This window comes from Ranitomeya imitator, chromosome 6, assembly GCF_032444005.1.
Source record: "Ranitomeya imitator isolate aRanImi1 chromosome 6, aRanImi1.pri, whole genome shotgun sequence".
Classification (NCBI taxonomy): domain Eukaryota; kingdom Metazoa; phylum Chordata; class Amphibia; order Anura; family Dendrobatidae; genus Ranitomeya; species Ranitomeya imitator.
In genome coordinates, this window is record NC_091287.1 from 39244632 (window position 1) to 39266670 (window position 22039).

The 22039-nt window shown below is 39.6% G+C and overlaps 1 protein-coding gene across 1 annotated transcript in view; it reads left to right on the forward strand.

Moving 5' to 3' along the window:
* Positions 1-1775: 1775 nt before the first annotated feature.
* Positions 1776-22039, forward strand: part of SLC39A12 (solute carrier family 39 member 12) — a 57834-nt gene continuing 37570 nt past the window's right edge. The window contains exons 1-7 of the mRNA XM_069729516.1: positions 1776-2113; positions 8226-8510; positions 11584-11785; positions 13402-13616; positions 15879-16059; positions 16155-16327; positions 21317-21484. Of these exons, the coding sequence (XP_069585617.1) occupies positions 1814-2113; positions 8226-8510; positions 11584-11785; positions 13402-13616; positions 15879-16059; positions 16155-16327; positions 21317-21484 (1524 nt within the window). The 5' untranslated portion in view covers positions 1776-1813. The remainder of the gene's footprint in view (positions 2114-8225; positions 8511-11583; positions 11786-13401; positions 13617-15878; positions 16060-16154; positions 16328-21316; positions 21485-22039) is intronic.

Consider the following 22039-nt stretch of genomic DNA (forward strand, 5'->3'; position numbering starts at 1 on the left):
ATTTTCATGTTTTTAACCTATTGTTACTAGAAAAACTACTTTCTCCATATCCATCACACACTTCCTTGTGTAATATAGCATAATGACTTTCTGATTCGTGTCCAAAAAAGTTTTCAGGCAATCAATATGATCATTAGCGCAGAAGACTGCACACAGAAATGTGACAAGAAGCTCCGGGTCCCCAACACAAATTTTGTAACAGTCCCTTCTCCCCCACCCAATTATATTACTGGTGTCTTCTCTAGCAAATTGGCCGTTGGGGTTACCGCTTCACCCAATATAGCTATGCCATCGAGATTTTACAAATTTGTGAATATTTCAAGTACCTCCAATGTTACAGTTAGTCATTATTTATAACAAAGTTATTCAGCAGCAATCATGTACTTGGTTCTTTATATCGCTTGGACACATCATTTATAGGTGTTGGGGGAGACATAGGAGTCCAAAATGAGAAACATATATAGAAGCCAAGTGGGTAGGAAGGTGTATTTCAATGATTGGCTCCACCTTGAAGCAGCAAGCACCTGTACTTGGTTTGAGCGTTCATTCTGTCCCTTTATGTCACTTTTCTTTTTGACTTGTAGATTTTGCTTTTTTGCACCAAATTCATCAAAATGTCGCTCGCAATCCATGAATTTTGCATACAGGCCAAAATTGTCTTTTTTTCTGCTTTTTACCGTAGTTGCTACTTTTTATTGCAAAAAAATCACACATTTTACAAAATGTTGCAAGAAATTGTACTTTTAAACTGGAGTATATAAAATCACTCCAGACGGGGACTGGAGTGGAGTTGCACCAAATTTTGCGAGTTTTTTTTTTTAAAGTTGTATTTTATAAATCAGTCTAAAACATCTGGAAAAATGTATAAATCAGATTGGGAATACGAGCACAAATACGAATGTACAAGGTTCGTTCCGAATTTTAGATTGGCAACCTTTTTCAAACACGTTCACTCGTCTTTAGGAAACAACATAATGAAAAAAAAATCAAAATTGCAGAATTGTGAATTTTTTCGGTGACTACTTCTCCCTAAAAAATGTGCAGGAAAATTATCAAATTGGTATTAAGAAAAGCATAAATTTGTCATGCCAAAAACAAGCCCTCACTTCAATTGACGTAAAATATAGGAGTCGCGAAAAATGGTGACAAAATACAAATAAAAACATGAAACTTTGGTATTACCGTAATTGAACTGACCTGAAAAATAATGATTCAGAGTCAATTTTACAAGAGAATGAAAATAATTATAAACAAACCACGAAAAAAAATAAAGGCGCTTTTTTTTTTCAGAACTTCACCGCATTTGTGATTTCTGCTACATTTACCAAGAAAATTGAATTGTAAAATTAATAGCGTTATTCAAAAGTATAACTTGTCTTGCAAAAATACAAGCCCTCATATAGGCTATGTTGACAGAAAAAAAATAAAAAAGTAATGGCTTTTGGAAGAAGGGGAGGAAAAAGTAAAAACGCAAAAATGAAAAATCACTCAATCCTTAACTGGTTAAAGTCATTAAAGTGAGCTTTTTTATTTTTTGGTATAAAACTTTATGGCAGTTTTGATTTCTTCAACCAGTTTGTTCCTCCTTTTCATTTGACAAAAAGCTGGAGCATTTCCTATGCCTTCATGGGTGTGAATTTGGCTGTTTTATGCACAGACCCCCTGTTGTCTAGAAGCAGCTTGTCACTGCAAATCAGCTTAGCGAACCAATTAATAAATTCCTTCAAAACACATTGCAGTCATTCTACTTAGCGGGCTTCTTTGTATTAACCATTAAAGTCTTCATACTGCAGTTGTGGCACTGGGATTCTATATGCTCTGGATACATATACTTCCTAGCATAGGTGGCATCATGTGGACAAAGCATCCTTTTTGGATAAAAGCATTTTTCTTTTCATTTTGTATACTCTACATGGAAGCACATGCTGAATCCCGCCATGAAGAAACCAACCAGACCTACAGCTACAGAGGACTTCTACAAACTCTTCATACTTTCTTGCCTGGAAATGAAACAGATCTCCGCAGGAACAGCTCAAAAGAGATTTTAACATTATTGCTGGAGAAGGTCGAATGTCCTAGCAATTTAAAAAGCAGACAGCAAACTTGTAATCGGGTCAGTAAGTGATTATGAAAACCTGAGCCACAAATGTTTTTTTCCAGCTCATGATGTTATTTAATTTATAGTTTTTATCTTTACAATTTGAAATTGAAATTTGTAATTTCTAAAAAAATAACGCACAATGTTGTTTTAGTTAAAATTGTTATTAATTATTTAAATGTCTATATTATTTTCAATTACATTTTTTGATGCAAAATGTCAAATGTAGGTTTTTTAAAAAAAAATATTTAGTTTGTAAATATGTAGTTTTCTAAAATACATATAGAATGAGAGACACAAAGAAAAACAATTATATTAAAATGCATTGTAATTGTAGCATCAAAAAAGTGCAAGTATAGGTAAATAGATTTTATTTAGTAGCAACTTTAGTTAGAGGTAGGTATGTTGGCACACAGGATTAGTATTCCAGTAACATTCTTCATGCCACATCACATTCATTGTGTCAGGGTACGTGCTCAGAATATTTTATCTTCGGTTCAAGAGTGTTGAATATCCAAAGAAGATGAGTTTAGAAGGAAAACTTAAGCCTTTGCAATACAATGAAGATCATGTTGTAAAAAAATGCATACTGTGGGGTAAATAAGTGTTTGATACACTGCCAATTTTGCAAGTTTTCGCACCTAGAAAGAATGTGGAGGCCTGTAATTTTTTAATGTAGGTACACTTCAACTGTGAGGGACAGAATCTTAGAAAAATTCCCAAAAATCACATTGTATGATTTTTACATCATTAAATATTTGAATTTTATTGCATGAAATAAGTATTTGATACAATAGCAAAAAAGAACTTAATATTTGATATAGAATCCTTTGCTTACAATTATAGACGTTTCCTGTAGTTCTTGAGCAGGTTTGCACACACCTCAGCAGGGATTTTGGCCCCCTCCTCCATACAGATCTTCTCCACATCTTTCAGGTTTTGGGGCTGTCACTGGGCAACATTGAGTTTCAGCTCCCTCCAAAGATTTACTATTGGGTTCAGGTCTGCAAACTGGCTAGGCCACTCCATGGTCTTGAAATGCTTCTTACAGAGCCACTCCTTAGCTGCCCTGGCTGTGTGTTTTGAGTCATTGTCATGCCACTGCATAGAATTTTTCACCTACATTTTTTCATGAACTTAAAATTTAGGATGTCGGACATAAAAATTAAAAACTTTCAATTGAAATTAATTTTGAATATATTTTCTACAAATTTTGACAGAATTACCATAATTATATTTTTAAGCAAATATAAATAATGCAACAATGTTTTTTTAAATGATTCAATAAAGTGTAATAATTAATGTTTAAATGGGACTAGTATTTAAAATAATTATTGGTAACAATGATAACAGTATTGACCCACCATTTTTCAGCATAAATCATACTTACTTGTTGCTCCATTTACGGTAAATTTTCCACGTTACTTGCTTAACTTTCTGATAAAATGTTTTACTATTATTCCAAGCCATAAATAGTGGATTATTACTCTATATATCTGCAATTACATCATGGTCTGAAAGATATAACATTGTGCAGACTTAGATCATACTGGGAAACTATTTAATTCAATACAAAAATACTCTTAATAAAAGACTAATACCCCATGTCTATCTGAGACAAGGATTAAAAGAACACCAAAGAGAGAATTTCTTTATCACTCTCTGTTCTCTCAGGCCCTGGACTAAGCAAACTTGCTCGCTTATTTTTCTAAGCTTATACTGGGGTCTTTGATGAGAGCTCGGCCACCCCCGCAACGGATCTTGTCCATGAGACTAAGGTTTGACAGGAATTGGACCCCTTGGGCTCACATTGATCAGACATTAGATGAGAAATCAAAAATGTTGGAGCTTAGAATAAATCTTTAAAGGGACTCTGTCACCTCATTTTGGCGGGATATTAAAATAAGTTTTACCGGTCATATAGGCGGCGTATCCTCATAATTTCTCCACCCCGTCCGTCCCTTTTTTCTGCAATAGTTTAGTGCATAAGAGTATGCGTGCGCCATGGTTGGCGCGTGCACCTGAAGTCTTCGGTGGCACACGCGCAGTATGCTTTGCCGGCACACTATGTTTCCAAAGTATTTTGCTGTGTTCCGGAACATAGTGTGCGGGCACATGCGCAGTAATGCTTTTCGGCTTTGCCCGCAGTAGGGCAAAGCATACTGCGCGTGCGCCACCGAAGACTGCAGGCGCAGGCGCCAACTATGGCGCACGCATACTCTTATGCACTAAACTATTGCGGAAAAAAGGGACGGACGGGGTGGAGAAATTATGAGGATACGCCACCCATATGACCGGTAACAACTCATTTAATATCCCGTCAAATTGAGGTGACAGAATCCCTTTAAAACCTTCGACCATTTTTGTAGCCCTACTTTGGACCAATTTAATTTTAGACATTGCTTTTTGAAGGTGAAGTCTCCAGAACTGAACACAGTGGGGGATATTCATAAAGATAAATATGCCAGAATACTGTCTCAATTTGTCCTAAAAACTGACGTACATGACTTGCACCTCTTATGTGCTTTTTCAGGCCCAGTCGACATGTTGGCCAGGCTTGGTGCACAAACTGAGCCGATGTTTTGGACAAAAATTAAACTAAACCAACCAACAAGTGATACAAAAATGTCAATATAAATGTCATCCAGCATGAGACAACGTGATAAATTTGCCAAAGAGCTCGTAATTAGTATTCCAGATGTGGTCTCGGTAGAGACCTATGCCGTGGGATCACACTCTTCTTTGTTCTGTTGAATATACCTCTAATGGTAGAGTCAATAATCCTACTTGCTTACCCTAGTATCTAGGCCATAATATTTACTAATTTTGCAACTGTCAGAAATCAGTGCTCCTAAACCCTTGAAACTGCTGATATAATACTCAGAGAATTAATTCTTCCTCTGTTTATTATTTTACAATTTGCATTTTTTAAAGTTTTTTAATTAGTTTCATGCTGCCCAAACCATGAATAGCATGAATCAGAGCCTGGCTGTACGACTGAATCCAGATATGCCTTTCCTTGAAATACTGCAGCTAGATTTCCCCCTTGCCGCTCTAGATGATTCACAGGTCTCTCCAATAAGTATGTGTGAATAGAGAGAGACATGTCAATCAACTGGAGCTGTGCAGGAAGAAGCTGCCTGGGGAATGCACTGGACTTGTTAGATCTCTCCCTATTGTTCTAAGCCACAGCATTTCAGAGAAAGTCATATCTAGCCGCAGGATCTAATTCATGCTGCCCATATTTCGAGCAGTATAAATCCAATGATAAGTTCTCATAATTATTCTAAGCAAAGGAAAAAGTTGTAGAATTTTTCATTAATCACTGATTAAGATTTTAACATAACACTGTAAAACCCTCCATTAGTACATATAAAGTGCTAATAATAGCGTATGCAAAGCATCAACTCTGATGGTAAAAATGTTTTTGCCTTTTTTACAGTCATGGCCAAAAGTATTCACACCCCTGCAATTCTGTCAGATAATACTCAGTTTCTTCCTGAAAATGATTGCAATCACAAATTCTTTGGTATTATTATCTTCATTTAATTTGTCTTAAATGAAAAAGCACAAAAGAGAATGAAGCAAAAACAAAACATTTATCATTTCACACAAAACTCCAAAAATGGGCCAGACAAAAGTATTGGCTCCCTCACCCTAATACGTGGTTGCACAACCTTTAGCCAAAATAACTGCGACCAACCACTTCCGGTAACCAGCAATGAGTTTCTTACAATGCTCTGCTGGAATTTTCGACCATTCTTCTTTGGCAAACTGCTCCAGGTCCCTGATATTTGAAGGGTGCCTTCTCCAAACTGCCATTTTTAGATCTCTCCACAGGTGTTCTATGGGATTCAGGTCTGGACTCATTGCTGGCCACCTTAGAAGTCTCCAGTGCTTCCTCTCAAACCATTTTCTAGTGTTTTTTGAAGTGTGTTTTGGGTCATTGTCCTGCTGGAAGACCCATGACCTCTGAGGGAGACCCAGCTTTCTCACACTGGGCCCTACATTATGCTGCAAAATTTGTTGGTAGTCTTCAGACTTCATAATGCCATGCACACGGTCAAGCAGTCCAGTGCCAGAGGCAGCAAAGCAACCCCAAAACATCAGGGAATCTCCGCCATGTTTGACTGTAGGGACCGTGTTCTTTTCTTTGAATGCCTCTTTTTTTCTCCTGTAAACTCTATGTTGATGCCTTTGCCCAAAAAGCTCTACTTTTGTCTCATCTGACCAGAGAACATTCTTCCAAAACGTTTTAGGCTTTTTCAGGTAAGTTTTGGCAAACTCCAGCCTGGCTTTTTTATGTCTCGGGGTAAGAAGTGGGGTCGTCCTGGGTCTCCTACCATACAGTCCATTTTCATTCAGACACTGACGGATAGTACAGGTGGACACTGTTGTACCCTCGGACTGCAGTGCAGCTTGAACTTGTGTGGATGTTAGTCGAGGTTCTTTATCCAACATCCGCACAATCTTGCATTGAAATCTCTTGTCAATTTCTCTTTTCCGTCCACATCTAGGGAGGTTAGCCACAGTGCCATGGGCTTTAAACTTCTTGATGACACTGCGCACGGTAGACACAGGAACATTCAGGTCTTTGGAGATGGACTTGTAGCCTTGAGATTGCTCATGCTTCCTCACAATTTGGTTTCTCAAGTCCTCAGACAGTTCTTTGGTCTTCTATCTTTTCTCCATGATCAATGTGGTACACACAAGGACACAGGACAGAGGTTGAGTCAACTTTAATCCATGTCAACTGGCTGCAAGTGTGATTTAGTTATTGCCAACACCTGTTAGGTGGCACAGGTAAGTTACAGGTGCTGTTAATTACACAAATTAGAGAAGCATCACATGATTTTTCAAAGGGTGCCAATACTTTTGTCCACCCCCTTTTTTATGTTTGGTGTAAAATTATATCCAATTTGGCTTTAGGACAATTCTTTTTGTGTTTTTTTTCATTTAAGACAAATTAAATGAAGATAATAATAACAAAGAATTTGTGTTTGCAATCATTTTCAGGAAGAAATTGAGTATTATCTGACAGAATTGCAGGGGTGTGAATACTTTTGGCCATGACTGTATGTCTTCACACAATTTTTTTCTAAATATATTATAATACGTGCAATGTGTTAGCTATCTCTTTTATTTAATTTATTTTATGATCCACTATAAAAAAGTCTTCTTCTTAGGGGTTAAATGTATATGTATATGGAAAATATTTAGCACCAATCCACTGCTGGGAATTCCACCAATCATTAGACCAAGGGCTCTAAGTTCTAGTTTTGGAGGAGTTTGAATGAAGCTGTGATCGTGCATGTGCAATCTTGCGCCACTGAAAGTCAATGGACTGACAGATAACAGGACACAATATTCAGTTATCTCCTTCAGTCTCATAGACAATGAATGAAGCAGTAGTGGGCATGCATTACCCACGCTCCATTTAAACTCCTACAAATCATGGATTTGAACCTTCCATTCTAGTGATTGGTGGGAGTCCTAGCTCTGTGAACCCTACTTATCAGGAGCCAGGAGTGATAGAATCATTTTGATGATCTAGCCTCTTTCAAGTCCTTGTTCTGCCCATCAGAATAACTTATTACCGGTTGATAGATGACGGACTGCACAATATTCAGTTATCTCCATCAGTCTCATAGACAATGAATGAAGCACTAGTGGGCAAGCATTACCCACGCTCTATTTAAAGGTCTCTTTGACCCATGGTCGCATTGCAGCTACCACACTGTAAAAATGTTCATCATATCCTCAACAACTTACCATTAGTGATGAGCGAGTATAGTCGTTGCTCGGGTTTTCCCGAGCATGCTCGGGTGGTCTCCGAGTATTTGTGAGTGCTTGGAGATTTCAATTTTGTTGACGCAGCACATGATTTGCCGCTGCAGGACAGCCTGAATACATATGGTGGTTGCCTGATTGCTAGGAAATCCCCACATGTATTCAAGCTGTCTAGCAGCCGCAAATCTTGCACCTGCGTCAACAAAAACTAAATCTCCGAGCAGTCACAAATACTCGGAGACCACCCAAGCATGCTCGTAGAAACCCGAGCAACGAGTATACTCGCTCATCACTGCTTACCATGTTTTATATTTCTCATGTGTTATGTTGGTTTTAGTGTCTTCAAGCTGATACTCTTCTATCAATGGCTGGTAAAGGAGCAACAAGTAAATTGGATGATGATACAATGCAGAAGATATCAGTCATTCTTCTGTTCTATATACTGAATAAGGAAGACTTCTGCTCCTCATCTTCTGATGTGTTGAACATGGACTATCTGTTCTATCGTAACAGTATACTCAATCTAAGAAAAGATGAAGACTGCCATTATTTGTCTGCCAACGAACTAGAGGATATTCTACAGGAAACAAGACTCCATTTCCAAATAGCCCATGGACAAGGGGTAAGATGTGTATCTGGTTTACACTAGTTTTTGAATAACAATATACATTTTAGGAACAATATATAATTTACTATGCAGGAACTGTGAAAATTGCAATAAAGTCCTCAACCAGTACCTTGGGCACAGATCTATCAATCTGTCCCAATTGTTCTATTTCCATTATCGATATGATCCCCTACCGATAGAGCATGTATGCAATTATATGGTTGCCCTCTTTTTGGAATAAATTTGTTTTTTTACTTAGAGGGTGTAGAGTTTCACTCACTTTCAGGAAGCTGGTAGGATTGGCACAGGTACAAGTAAGCTATGCTGTTGAGTCCAAGCAGGTGAAATTTTTTATCTCCATAAACTTGGGAGTACTCCAGGCAAAACAAAACCAGGTATAACAGAAGAAAACAATGTCTCGGGAAGTACAGGGTCTCCCATTTACAATTAAGGCTGGGTTCACATAGCGTTAATGGCGTCCGTTAGGCAGACTACGTTACGCCGCGGCATAACGCGGTGGTAACATAGTCCCTAACACCGCCATTATTTCCTATGTTGGACGCATAGCTAGCGCATGTCCACAATGGGCGTGCGCTAGCGATGTGCCGTCATTGAGTGACGGACCCTGAGACGTGGGCTGCAGCGTTTCTGGGTCCGTCACTGCTAGCGCAGATAGAGCTAGCAGATGCTCTATCTGCGCTAGCGCAATGGAGAATGTCGGCACTTGCGTCAGCAGCCCGTTCACGTATGTGTTGAACGAGCTGCTGTTTAATGCAATGTGAACCCGGCCTAAGTCCACTCAAGTCTGCAAAGGATCACAGGTCCCTTCACCTTTACTGATCCTAGTACCAGAAGTGTTTACACCCCTACTCCCCGACTATGCATCTCAGCTCCCCTTTTACAACAGCTGCACCTCGTGGATTGGAGTATGGGAATAGCCAGTCCCGCCCAGCTCTTCCAGTCATTCCAAAATCCAAAAACCCAAAATCTGAGCCCATTAAAAGCACCTCTCAGCACTATACCTGCTGGAACCTGCTTCTCCGGGTTTCAAGGCACATCAGTGACAAATACACTCCATCCAGGACCTGTCCAGCTGGTTTCTTATAAGAGGACCTGTCACTTGTAAAAAAAGAGGTTTAATACCTTTTAAAAATCCCTGAGTTCCCCCAATTCTGATGCTTTTTTACCATTTTGCGCTGTGTCGCTCCATTGCAGAGATATTTACGTTTGTTGCATTTAGAGACTAATATGTGAAATCTCTGCTTGTAGTGCAACTAGGTGTTTTTTTTTCAGAGAGTTCTGCAGGGGCATGTGCTTTTACTCCTCCAGGATGCTGCCAATCACAGCTCAGCAGAGTCTGAGATAGCTAAATCAGCTACTTAGTTATGATTGGCATCATCTGGGAGGGACGGGTGAAAGCGCATGCCCCGGAGAAGTCTCTAAAGAGACACCTAACTATTACATTACATGCAGAGATTTCTCATATTGATCTGCAAAAGCAACAAATGTGAATATCTCTGCAATGGAGTGAAGCAGTGGAAAATGGAAAAAGCGGCAGAATTAGAAGGGCTCAGGATTTTATACAAGGTAAAACGATTTTTTTGGGAGCGATTGACATGTCCTCTTTAACTGCAAGTGTTTGGAGTTAAAAATAATTTTAGCAATTGGGTTTCATTAAACATTTTGCATCATTTGGTTTTTACAACCTCTTTGTTTCCCTGTACATTCAACTTTGATTTGGTCTGTGGTCATAAATCAGCTGTGATCAGGTCAGAGAAAAGAGCGATAAAAGAGCTTCACGCTCTCCCATCAGACCATCAAAACCCGCTCACTGACTTATATATTCAGTACTTGAAAAACATGGCTTCCTTCTTCCAAAAACAGTGGCTCCCTCTACAGGTTGTGTGCGGTACATTTGCTGTTCACAGACACTTCCATCCAATCTCACCGAGCTAGATCTAGTATGCAAGGAAAATTTACAAATACTTTAGCCTCTAAGGGTATGTGTACACGTTGCGGATTCCATTGCGGATCTTTCTGCAGAATCCGCAGGTAAAATGACCTGCGTTTTACCTGTGGATTTCCTGCGGGTTTTCTGTGGATTTTGTGCGGATTTCGCCTGCGTTTTTACACCTGTGGATTCCTATAATGGAATAGGTATAAAATGCTGCGGATTCCGCACAAAGAATTGACACGCTGCGGAAAGCGGATTTTGTTTTCCATAGGTTTACATGGTACTGTACACCACATGGAAAACTGCTGCGGATCTGCAGGGCTAAATCCGCTGCGAATCTGCAGCCAAATCCACATACCCTAAATGTGCAAAGTTGGAAGAGACATACCCCAAAAGACATGCAGCTGTAATTACAGCGAAAAGCGGTCCTTCAAAGTGTTGACTGAAGGGGCGCTGAAAACAAATGCACATCAAAATTTTCAGATTTACATTTTTTTAAATACTTAGGTCTAAGGGGTAACGTTTCTCCTTATGGAGAGTGACATACCAGCTGGCTTGTCAAGGTAAGGAGGCTTATTCGCCGTGCAATGCTCCTCTGGGAAATTAAATATGCAAATTGCCTCTTCTGAGGAAAAGAGGACTTAACTCTATAGCGCCACCTGTTGGAAGTAGCGATCCTACAAGTCACAATCAACCCTTTAACGAGTGGTGCAATATGACTTAGGATAAAAGCCAAATCAGTATCTCAATTTGCAGACATGGTCTGTGAATTGAGATACTGATTTGGCTTTTATCCTAAGTCATATTGCACGACTCGTTAAAGGGTTGATTGTGACTTGTAGGATCGCTACTTCCAACAGGTGGCGCTATAGAGTTAAGTCTTCTTTTTCTCAGAAGAGGCAATTTGCATATTTAAATACTTAGAAACCCATGTATTATTTCCTTTTCCAAGTCACAAATACTTGCTACTTTGTGTTGGTATATCACATAAACTCCCAATAAAATACGGTTAAGCTTGTGGGTGTAACGTAAAGTTCACGGGGTATGAATACTTTTTCAAAGCTTTGTTTATTCATAGTCCGATGCACTAATTACGATACCTGATAATTATAGTCCCTCATTTTGGTTTCTCAGTGCTCAGATGTCAATTCTTTGGAGAAGGACTTTGGGGTGACGCACAATATAGATGAAATAAGTCTCCCCAAACTTGCTGAAGTGATTGTCACAGCCTCCATTCAACACATCTGCGTGAGAAGAGACACATTACCCAGCGTGGACTTTTTTACAGATTCCATTTTCAAATCCTTGAACAGAACTGGTGAACTGTACGCCGCAGGTAAATCTTCCCAAATATTCTGGATATCTATGAAGGCATGAATATGTATGAATCGTTCCATCATGTACAATATGTAGTTCGAGAGAGTGCTTTGCTCTTTAATACAAACTTTCACTTTCACCTCTATTTGCTCTATCTCTATGTCTCCAATAATTAGATATATTTGTCAGATTTAGGCTACGGAGACACAGATTTTAGAATTGCCGATTTTCGTCTCGCACTTTAGCTTCTGTAAACATTTATTAAAATCTAACTGGGGCTAACATTAGAGGTGTCACTTACATCTCCAGATCCCCAGATCAATAACATTACCCCCCTTGCCCATCGCTGACCGACCATGTGTCTTTTTTTAATTGGATAGGCAAAATTGCAAACAGATCATAATTCATAATATTCAATATAGTTACACATGCACTACGAATGAATAAAAGATAATTTCCGTACTCCGTGCAAACTTCCTCAGCCGGCACTTGAATGCCGGCATCCTGCGCAACTCTTGAATAAATGAGGCTCCACGATATCAAGACGTGACATGTGTCCTCAAGCAATGTCATGACTTAGAGTTGAGCGAATTTTTAAAATTTCGGTTCCGATTACGATCAGCGGCGAATATTAGTTTTGCAAATATTCGTCGAACACAGCTGAACGTCATTAGAGTCAATGGGAGTAGAAATGACTGAATATGTTCGGAACCGATCATCAAACATAAATTCGGCACAAATTGTGTACCAATGTGGCACGAATATGGAAAATTCAAATTCGGCGACAGAATCCGAACAAATTATCTCAATTCAAGTCATGATGACGTCTGTCGTGTCACGACACAACATTATTATCGGGGACTGATAATTACAAGAGGCACCCAAGATGCCGGCATTCGAGTAGTGGCCAAGAAAGCTTACACAGCCATTGTTTCGCTGCCACGGAATACTGAAGCGGATGCTGAAAAAAGGTTGTTCAAATGTTTTTAATATACACCCCAATTTACATCGCTTTCTCCATTAACCAACTTCTAGGAGGAACAAATTTGAATAAGAAGTTTGTGTTAGTTATAATAATGGCCACCTCTTTGCTTTTACTCTTTTTATTTACTTTTTTTTAATCAAATTTGAAAAAATACTGGTCACTTTTTATGCGGTAACAGGACATGTCTGCCCCTTCAGGGGATGGAACATCATGGGGTCTCCATTTTGGGGCTGAGTTGCTTCGGTTTCTTCCACTTCTCAATAATATTACTCACAGGTGATGGGGGAAGATTTAAGAGGAAGAAATGTAACGCCTGTATTAGGACCACTCTGTTATCAGTGAGCTCTTTACCACCAGCCATTTTATCACACATTAGTAAAGACAGACGGCATGGAGAGGGGTCGGATTTACACACTGGGGGTCAATGGGCCTGATGTTATAAATCAGGGATGAGGGGTCGGATGTTATGCACAGGAAGTAATGGGGCTGGTTATTATACAGTAGGGACAATGGGACTTTATAAGAAACCTACATGTAATGATTAAGATTAGTGATGAGCGAATATACTCGTTACTCGAGATTTCTCGAGCATGCTCGGTGGTCCTCCGAATAATACAAATAGTGATCTCTTATGTTTGATCATATATCAGAAATAGATGAACTCATGGGAAGACTGAAAGCAGCACTGACCTGTATCAAGACTGATCATAATCACAGGAGAAGGCAGCGAAGTCTTGTAATCCCAGGAACAAATCATGAGCCATTACCTGTTCCAGCAATGAAAGCGATGTACGATAATGAAAAGCCTGAAGGAGTTCAGAATAATATACCTGAGAGTCAGGGTCATTCAGCCGGATGGCGCACGGTAATGTATGAATACTCTGAACTGTGTTAGAAGTTACCAATGGAGAATGGGGTCAAAGTCATGTCAATGAGAGAATATCGATCTATTCTCCAATTAAAAAATGTTCATGAATTTGAGGTCCCGTTCTGATTTTTTGTTTGCTATAAGATCCTTCTGGTTTCTGTGTGTGCCCAAGGTTTTAGAGCTTAAAGGGGAGGTCCGGCACCTTACATGTATTTTCTAAAAATCTATCCTCGCATCCTAACTACTTTTGTAATTTGTTTTATTACATTACATTCTACACTTTTCCTTATCTAGCTAAATGTGTTTTTTTAACTGCACTTCCTGCAACATTTTGTTTTAGAGGAGTCTCAAACGTGACATCACAGGAAGCTAGGGCTGCACTCGCTACCCGCAGCGTCCATCTTTCCTCCTGGAACAATACGTCATCCAGAGGGCAGCGCTGCAGTTACTCACTAGTTTTTTTACATTCTGGATCTTAGGTGATAGACTCTGTGGGAGAGGTGAGCGCAGCACCAGCACTCTGCTTCTTTCTCCCCAGCATCTGTGAAAGACATTGGTAGAGGACGGAGATAGAAGCAGTGAGTGACACCAGCTCCCTATCTAAAAATAATAAAATCAGCAGTACTTACTATGCCTTGCTTTAGTGCTCCTTTCCTGCTGCCGTTCCTATTAATTGTTTACAAGCCGCATTGGTGACATCATGAGCACAGTGCATGGGACCATGACAGTCAATCCCTGGGCTCTTTCCATCTATATCTGCATCACCACCGAGCCAGTGATTGGCTGTTGAAATGATGTGTGTTGTAGTCTTGACATCTCCAACGCTGCCTGTAAATAGTCAACGGAAACAGTGGTGGAGAGCAGGGAACGATGAAAAAAATTGATTTTATAATTTTTGTATAGGGCAATTGTGACTTGTAGGATCGCTACTTCCAACAGGTGGCGCTATAGAGTTTAAGTCCTCTTTTTCTCAGAAGAGGCAATTTGCATGTATAGGGCAATCAACTGAATAACCAACCCAGCAGGGCTGTCATGAAAAATGTAGGAGCGTATAGGAGTGATGTACAGTGCAGACCAAAAGTTTGGACACACCTTCTCATTTAAAGATTTTTCTGTATTTTCATGACTATGAAAATTGTACTTTCACACTGAAGGCATCAAAACTATGAATTAGCACATGTGGAATTATATACTAAACAAAAAAGTGTAAAACAACTGAAATTATATCTTATATTCTAGGTTCTTCAAAGTAGCCACCTTTTGCTTTGATGACTGCTTTGCACACTCTTGGCACACTCTCATTTCCCCTTGCCTGCTCTCTGCATTAGTTGTTTTTTTCTAAACTAAAACCTCATTATTCATGTTAAATTGGTATGTTGGCACTTTTGAACAAATAAGTGGGTTTTGGGTTGCAGTTTGGGTACTCAGTCTCTAAAAGTTTCACCATCACTGCCCTAGAGCCTTTAGAATGAAGGACTCTAGGGGTATGTGCACACATTGCGATTTTGTCACTTTTCTTTTGCATTTTTTTCTGCGCACATTTGTCACAAAACCTGAAGGTTTCCTGATTTCAGCAAAGTGAATACGATTCCTGAAGTCTCATACACACATTGCTTATTTTTTTTCCTTGCAGATTTTCAACAGATTTAAATCTACAACATATCAATTCTTAGAACTACGCACAGAAAGTAGATAAACCTATGGAGTATATATGCCCCTTTAAAAAAATGATTTTTATAATTAAAAATTTAAGACATACATGAAAAAGGAAATCTAATAAATGGACGCTACTAGATTCACATGCAAGGGAACATGGGCAAATGCAGGAGGTGAATAAACAACAGCAGCATGCATCATGTAGTTAAAATGTAGGGTAATCCCTAGGGAGAAGCTGGAATCAAATAGTTAAACTTTCCATACCATATAAACAGCAAAGGGGAGACTTAAATAGCCATATCAAGACTTACATGCAGGTATCACCTGCTGCCTGCAGCGTTCCCACCGCCCCGACGCACGTTTCGTTAGCTCTTCATCAGGAAAGCTTGCAAAAAAGTTTCAAACACGCAACAAAATTCCATTTTATGCTGCGTTTTTCCTGCCAACACATCAGTATTTGCAGCAAATTTGCAGCCTATTTTTCTGCTCCACATAATCAATGTGTGAACATACCCCAATCCGATCATGGTGAGGGGATCTTATTTTTTAAGACGTTAACTAGTTGTATTTCATTTTTTTAAGCTGCTTTCATTCTTATTTTAGAGCCATCATTGCTTTTCTGCATTTGAACTGGTGAAAATTGTTCTACAAAATAGCCGATCCCCGATTTCTCGGGAACAGTTTAAACAGATGAGTCCAGCAATAATCCATCAGCTGCTCTCCTGCACATGCCCAGTACAGGACTTCACAAGTACCCAGCTCCCACCTCCCACCACCCTGGAAAGTGAGTCTCCGACTATATCGTCTACTCAGTGATTAGTTTGCATTTTTGGTTTTGGTTTTTTGTACTATCCTAGTTTTCCCTGTGTTGTTGTGAAGGGTATGGATACAGCACAATAGCGGTTTTACTCCTGACAGTCGGATCCATGTTTGGAGCTACTCTCATCATATTCAGTTCTTGCGAAGAGAGCTATAAACTCATCTTACAGCTTTTCGTGGGGCTGGCCGTGGGGACTCTCTCGGGGGATGCTTTGTTGCATCTGATTCCTCAGGTAAGCTTTATTTTTAGCGATGAGCGAACGTGGTCGGATAAGGTGTTATCTGAGCATGCTCGGTTGCTAACAGTGATTGAAAAATATGTTCGTGCTCTCGCGGCTGCATGTCTCATAGCTGTTCAACAGCCGCAACACGTACAGGAATTGCCTAACAGGCAGGCTGTCTAACAGCCAAGAGACATGCAGCCGCGGGGACTCGAGCATATTATTCGAGCACGCCGAAGACACGCGGTTAGCGCATGAGCATGCTCAGATGACACCTTATCCAGGCATGTATGCTTAGTTATCACTATTTATTTTCCATTTATTGAAGTGACATATCAGTATTGCCACCGACAGACACAGATAAGAGAAGTATTTGGGCCCTTTCCAGTCCAATGGCTCATGATAATGCACAATTCCACCTGCATTGCAGGTAGAAATGGGCCCCCTAATTACTGGGACCCCTTATAGCTCCAGTGCTAAGTCCACCACTGCGTATTACAGTTAACATTCTTATGGGAGAACATTTGGGGGGAAGAGTATTGAAAAATTAAATGGCTGCCACAGAGATAATAAGGGATGAATTTTGATGACAGAGAGGAGCGGATTTCTGTATACAGGAACGATAACAAAGCAGTCAGCCATACTACAACGCAATGAGGAAGATGTGGAGGGGCCCTGACAGCCTCTCAGGTACTTTTTGAAGGGAATGTATTGTCAGAAAATAAGCTATTAATGAAATCATGTTTTTTTCCTATCAAATTGTAAGAATAAAAAAAAAAGGTAACTTCTTACATTGGCCACTGGAGCTATTTTAGACTTATATTTTCTGTTCCTTACAGAATACTTTTCAGAAGTCTCAGTATCATCATAGACAGGATTACAATGACATGTACCACCTCTAAATACAGATAACACACTCACAATAAATGATGTTACAGCTCACCTCTTGCCTCTCTCTTCTCAATGACCTTTGCACACTCATTAAATGAGCTGTGACATCACTTATTGTATTTGGTGGATCCTGTGTTATCTACTGTATATAGAGGTGTTATCAGTCATTGTACAGGAGGAGGAGGTGAGCTGTGACATCACCTATTGTAAATGGTGGATCCTGTGTTATCTACTGTATATAGAGGTGTTATCAGTCATTGTACAGGAGGAGGAGGTGAGCTGTGACATCACCTATTGTGAATGGTGGATCCTGTGTTACCTACTGTATATAGAGGTGTTATCAGTCATTGTACAGGAGGAGGAGGTGAGCTGTGACATCACCTATTGTGAATGGTGGATCCTGTGTTATCTACTGTATATAGAGGTGTTATCAGTCATTGTACAAGAGGAGGTGAGCTGTGACATCACCTATTGTAAATGGTGGATCCTGTGTTATCTACTGTATATAGAGGTGTTATCAGTCATTGTACAGGAGGAGGAGGTGAGCTGTGACATCACCTATTGTGAATGGTGGATCCTGTGTTATCTACTGTATATAGAGGTGTTATCAGTCATTGTACAGGAGGAGGAGGAGGTGAGCTGTGACATCACTTATTGTATTTGGTGGATCCTGTGTTATCTACTGTATATAGAGGTGTTATCAGTCATTGTACAGGAGGAGGAGGTGAGCTGTGATATCAGCTATTGTGAATGGTGGATCCTGTGTTATCTACTGTATATAGTGGAGTTATCAGTCATTGTACAGGAGGAGGAGGTGAGCTGTGATATCACCTATTGTGAATGATGGATCCTGTGTTATCTACTGTATATAGAGGTGTTATCAGTCATTGTACAGGGGGAGGAGGTGAGCTGTGACATAACCTATTGTGAATGATGGATCCTGTGCTATCTACTGTACATAGAGGTGTTATCAGTCATTGTACAGGAGGAGGAGGAGGTGAGCTGTGACATCACCTATTGTGAATGGTGGATCCTGTGTTATCTACTGTATGTAGAGGTGTTATCAGTCATTGTACAGGAGGAGGAGGTGAGCTGTGACATCACTTATTGTATTTGGTGGATCCTGTGTTATCTACTGTATATAGAGGTGTTATCAGTCATTGTACAGGAGGAGGAGGTGAGCTGTGACATCACCTATTGTGAATGGTGGATCCTGTGTTATCTACTGTATATAGAGGTGTTATCAGTCATTGTACAGGAGGAGGAGGAGGTGAGCTGTGACATCACTTATTGTATTTGGTGGATCCTGTGTTATCTACTGTATATAGAGGTGTTATCAGTCATTGTACAGGAGGAGGAGGTGAGCTGTGATATCAGCTATTGTGAATGGTGGATCCTGTGTTATCTACTGTATATAGAGGTGTTATCAGTCATTGTACAGGAGGAGGAGGAGGTGAGCTGTGACATCACTTATTGTATTTGGTGGATCCTGTGTTATCTACTGTATATAGAGGTGTTATCAGTCATTGTACAGGAGGAGGAGGTGAGCTGTGACATCACCTATTGTGAATGGTGGATCCTGTGTTATCTACTGTTTATAGAGGTGTTATCAGTCATTGTACAGGAGGAGGAGGTGAGCTGTGACATCATCTATTGTGAATGGTGGATCGATCCTGTGTTATCTACTGTATATATAGGTGTTATCAGTCATTGTACAGGGGTAGGAGGTGAGCTGAGACATAACCTATTGTGAATGATGGATCCAGTGTTAACTACTGTATATAGAGGTGTTATAAGTCATTGTACAGGGGGAGGAGGTGAGCTATGACATAACCTATTGTGAATGATGGATCCTGTGTTATCTACTGTACATAGAGGTGTTATCAGTCATTGTACAGGAGGAGGAGGTGAGCTGTGACATCACCTATTGTGAATGGTGGACCCTGTGTTATCTACTGTATGTAGAGGTGTTATCAGTCATTGTACAGGAGGAGGAGGTGAGCTGTGACATCACCTATTGTGAATGGTGGATCCTGTGTTATCTACTGTATATAGAGGTGTTATCAGTCATTGTACAGGAGGAGGAGGTGAGCTGTGACATCATTTATTGTATTTGGTGGATTTTGCATTATCTACTATATATAGAGGTGTTACCTGTTATTATAGTCTTGTATGTGAACAAAAATGATAGTCCTAAAATGTATTCTGTAAAGAACATAAAGTGTGAGTATAGAATTTGCAAGATTTTGACATTTTTATAATAGAAATTGTTATATGAAATATAAAAATAACATTTAAAAATATATACTTTTAACAAAAAAAAATGGTTTAAAGGGAATATGCCTTCACTATTTTGCAAAGTAAAGGCATGGCCATAATGGCACTGTTATACAGATTCAATAGATACCTTTAGGTCAGACGGCCATAGATTCCCTCATTTGAGAGAATCGGGCTGATTATGCAAATTACATTCTGATTAAACTCTTTGCCCAGAGTGTCAGCAGAGTGCGAACAGATTCCCTTGGCTGACAGAACTGTAGCACAGGTGAGGAGAAGATGGAGATCAACATTTTCAGGAATTGGACTGCATTCAGATGTCATCCGAGTATAGTCCGATGTTTTCCACGCACCCATAGACTTGAATCAGTGAGTGGCATCCGAAATTGTGGCACGCGGCAATGTTTTTTCACTGACGGATTCTATCAGTGAAAAAAATCGTCCATCAGTACTGCCCCATTGAATAACATTGGTCCGATGTATACGCTGCCCTTAGTCAAGAAATACGATTCCTGGTTGTTGTTTAATCCACATTTGAAGTTTGGGTGTAATACCCTGTCACGGGGTCTTTCTCCAGTATCGCACAATCAACAGAGTCAGCGAAGACTGAACAATCCCAAGACCTTTATTAAGGCAAAAATACGAAAGGTCCATATACGATCCACCACACAAAGGATAAAATAGTCCAGAACACGAATGCAATTCAGTAAGAGGATAAAAGTCCAACAATCCAGTAGACAGAGGATAACATAGTCCATATACTATTCTTTCTCTCTGAGATGCTGTGAACACATCATAGTTCCACACAGGACTGATCTGTGTCTCACCTCCCTGATATTTACAAGTCCCTCTCCTCATTCACAGGTCAGGAGGGGGAAGGTCCCTGGGGCTCATTGTTTCAACAAGCTAGGTCAACATGTCATTAGCATATTAGCAAACAGGATTATTCACTGACCCTGTGAGAAGACCACAATACAGTACTGTGGGGGCTGATATCAGATGGCAGCAACAGCCATTCATCAGTTCGCAAATAACTCATCCTACAAGAGAACACCATGAAAATAAGTAAAATAGAAATATACACAAAAATGATACCCACATAGCATATCACACCATCACAACCCTTTCAGTCCATGGGGTGGGACTGTGAGCAGGGGCGTCTGTCTGCTTCTGGTGTCTGTATCAGTCTCATTTTCTAAAGTTCACACCAGAGCCTTCCTTGCTACATGCGGCGCTTGAGAAGATTCATCTTCCAGCGGGATTCAGTAAAATTGTGCCAGTGGCTTTTTCCGTCCCCTGGAAGAAGCTTAGGCGAAACACACATTTAGTCTCGCTCCCAGCCCTCCTAGATTTTGCAGGTTTTTCCTAATTACTTGTCATTTCATTTTAGATTTGACTACTATTGGGAATATTGCTGTTTTAGCAATAGCAGGTTTACACTTCGCTGCACCTTTTGTGTATAGGCACTAAGCCCGTGACACTTTGTCTACTTGTGTTTGTTTGAGGTTTACAGATTGGTACTGTACCTTCTATATTCTAAACAAAGACCTGTGAAAATATTATTATAAATGTCTTTTTGAAGTGATTTTGGCTACCTGGAAGGAGAGAGGGGATCATTTTATATGTATAACATTCCTTTTTTTTTGCTTTTATCAAGTATTGTCCTCATTAGCTGATAACATTTGCTATGTTATTTGATATTTGGGCATTTTTGCTTCCTTTTCTTTTGGGTATTTTTATCAGTATATACTGGTATTTATCATTAATATTATTATAATACAGAGATCATTGAATTTTCATTATTTGTTTTCTTAAATTTTACATTTTCTGCAGGTTCTGGGCATTCATGACAATATTTCACATGAACATCATGGACAAGATGGGGAACTGTATTTAGAGGAAAAGCAATATTTATGGAAAATATTGGGCATGATTGGAGGAATTCATGGATTCTTTCTCATTAACAAGCTTTCCTTTCTCATTATTTCATCTACAAGACAGGTGGGCATGTAAATATGCATTACTGTGCAAAAGTTTTAAGCAGTTGTGGAAAAAATGATGCAGTGTAAGAAACTTTCAAAATCTAAAAGTGTTAATAGCTCATTTGTATTCATTAAAACAATGTAAAGTTAGAGAACAAAAGAGAAATATAAATCACAGCAACATTTGGTGTGACCGCCTTTTGCCTTGGGCCTGCAGCGGCTGTGTCCGTATCCCCATACCGTTCACCGACCAGTTTTTTCTTGCTACCATCATACAGATAAGAGCCTTGAAAAAGGCCGTTAGGCCGAAACGTTGGCATCTTGTATGACTGGTTATCATATGAATAAATCTATTTTGATTGAATTATCGTCTGAGTTCTCGGATTAATCTATCAGTATATCACCTTTTGCCTAAACAGCCCCAAAATAGCAATTCTCCTAAGTAGACTTGCACACAATTTTGGAAGGAATTCAGCAGGGAGGTTGTTCCAAACATCTTGGAGAACTAACCCACAGATCTTCTGTGGATGTTTCTTGTGCAAATCCATCTTTTCATGTAATGCCAGACATGTTG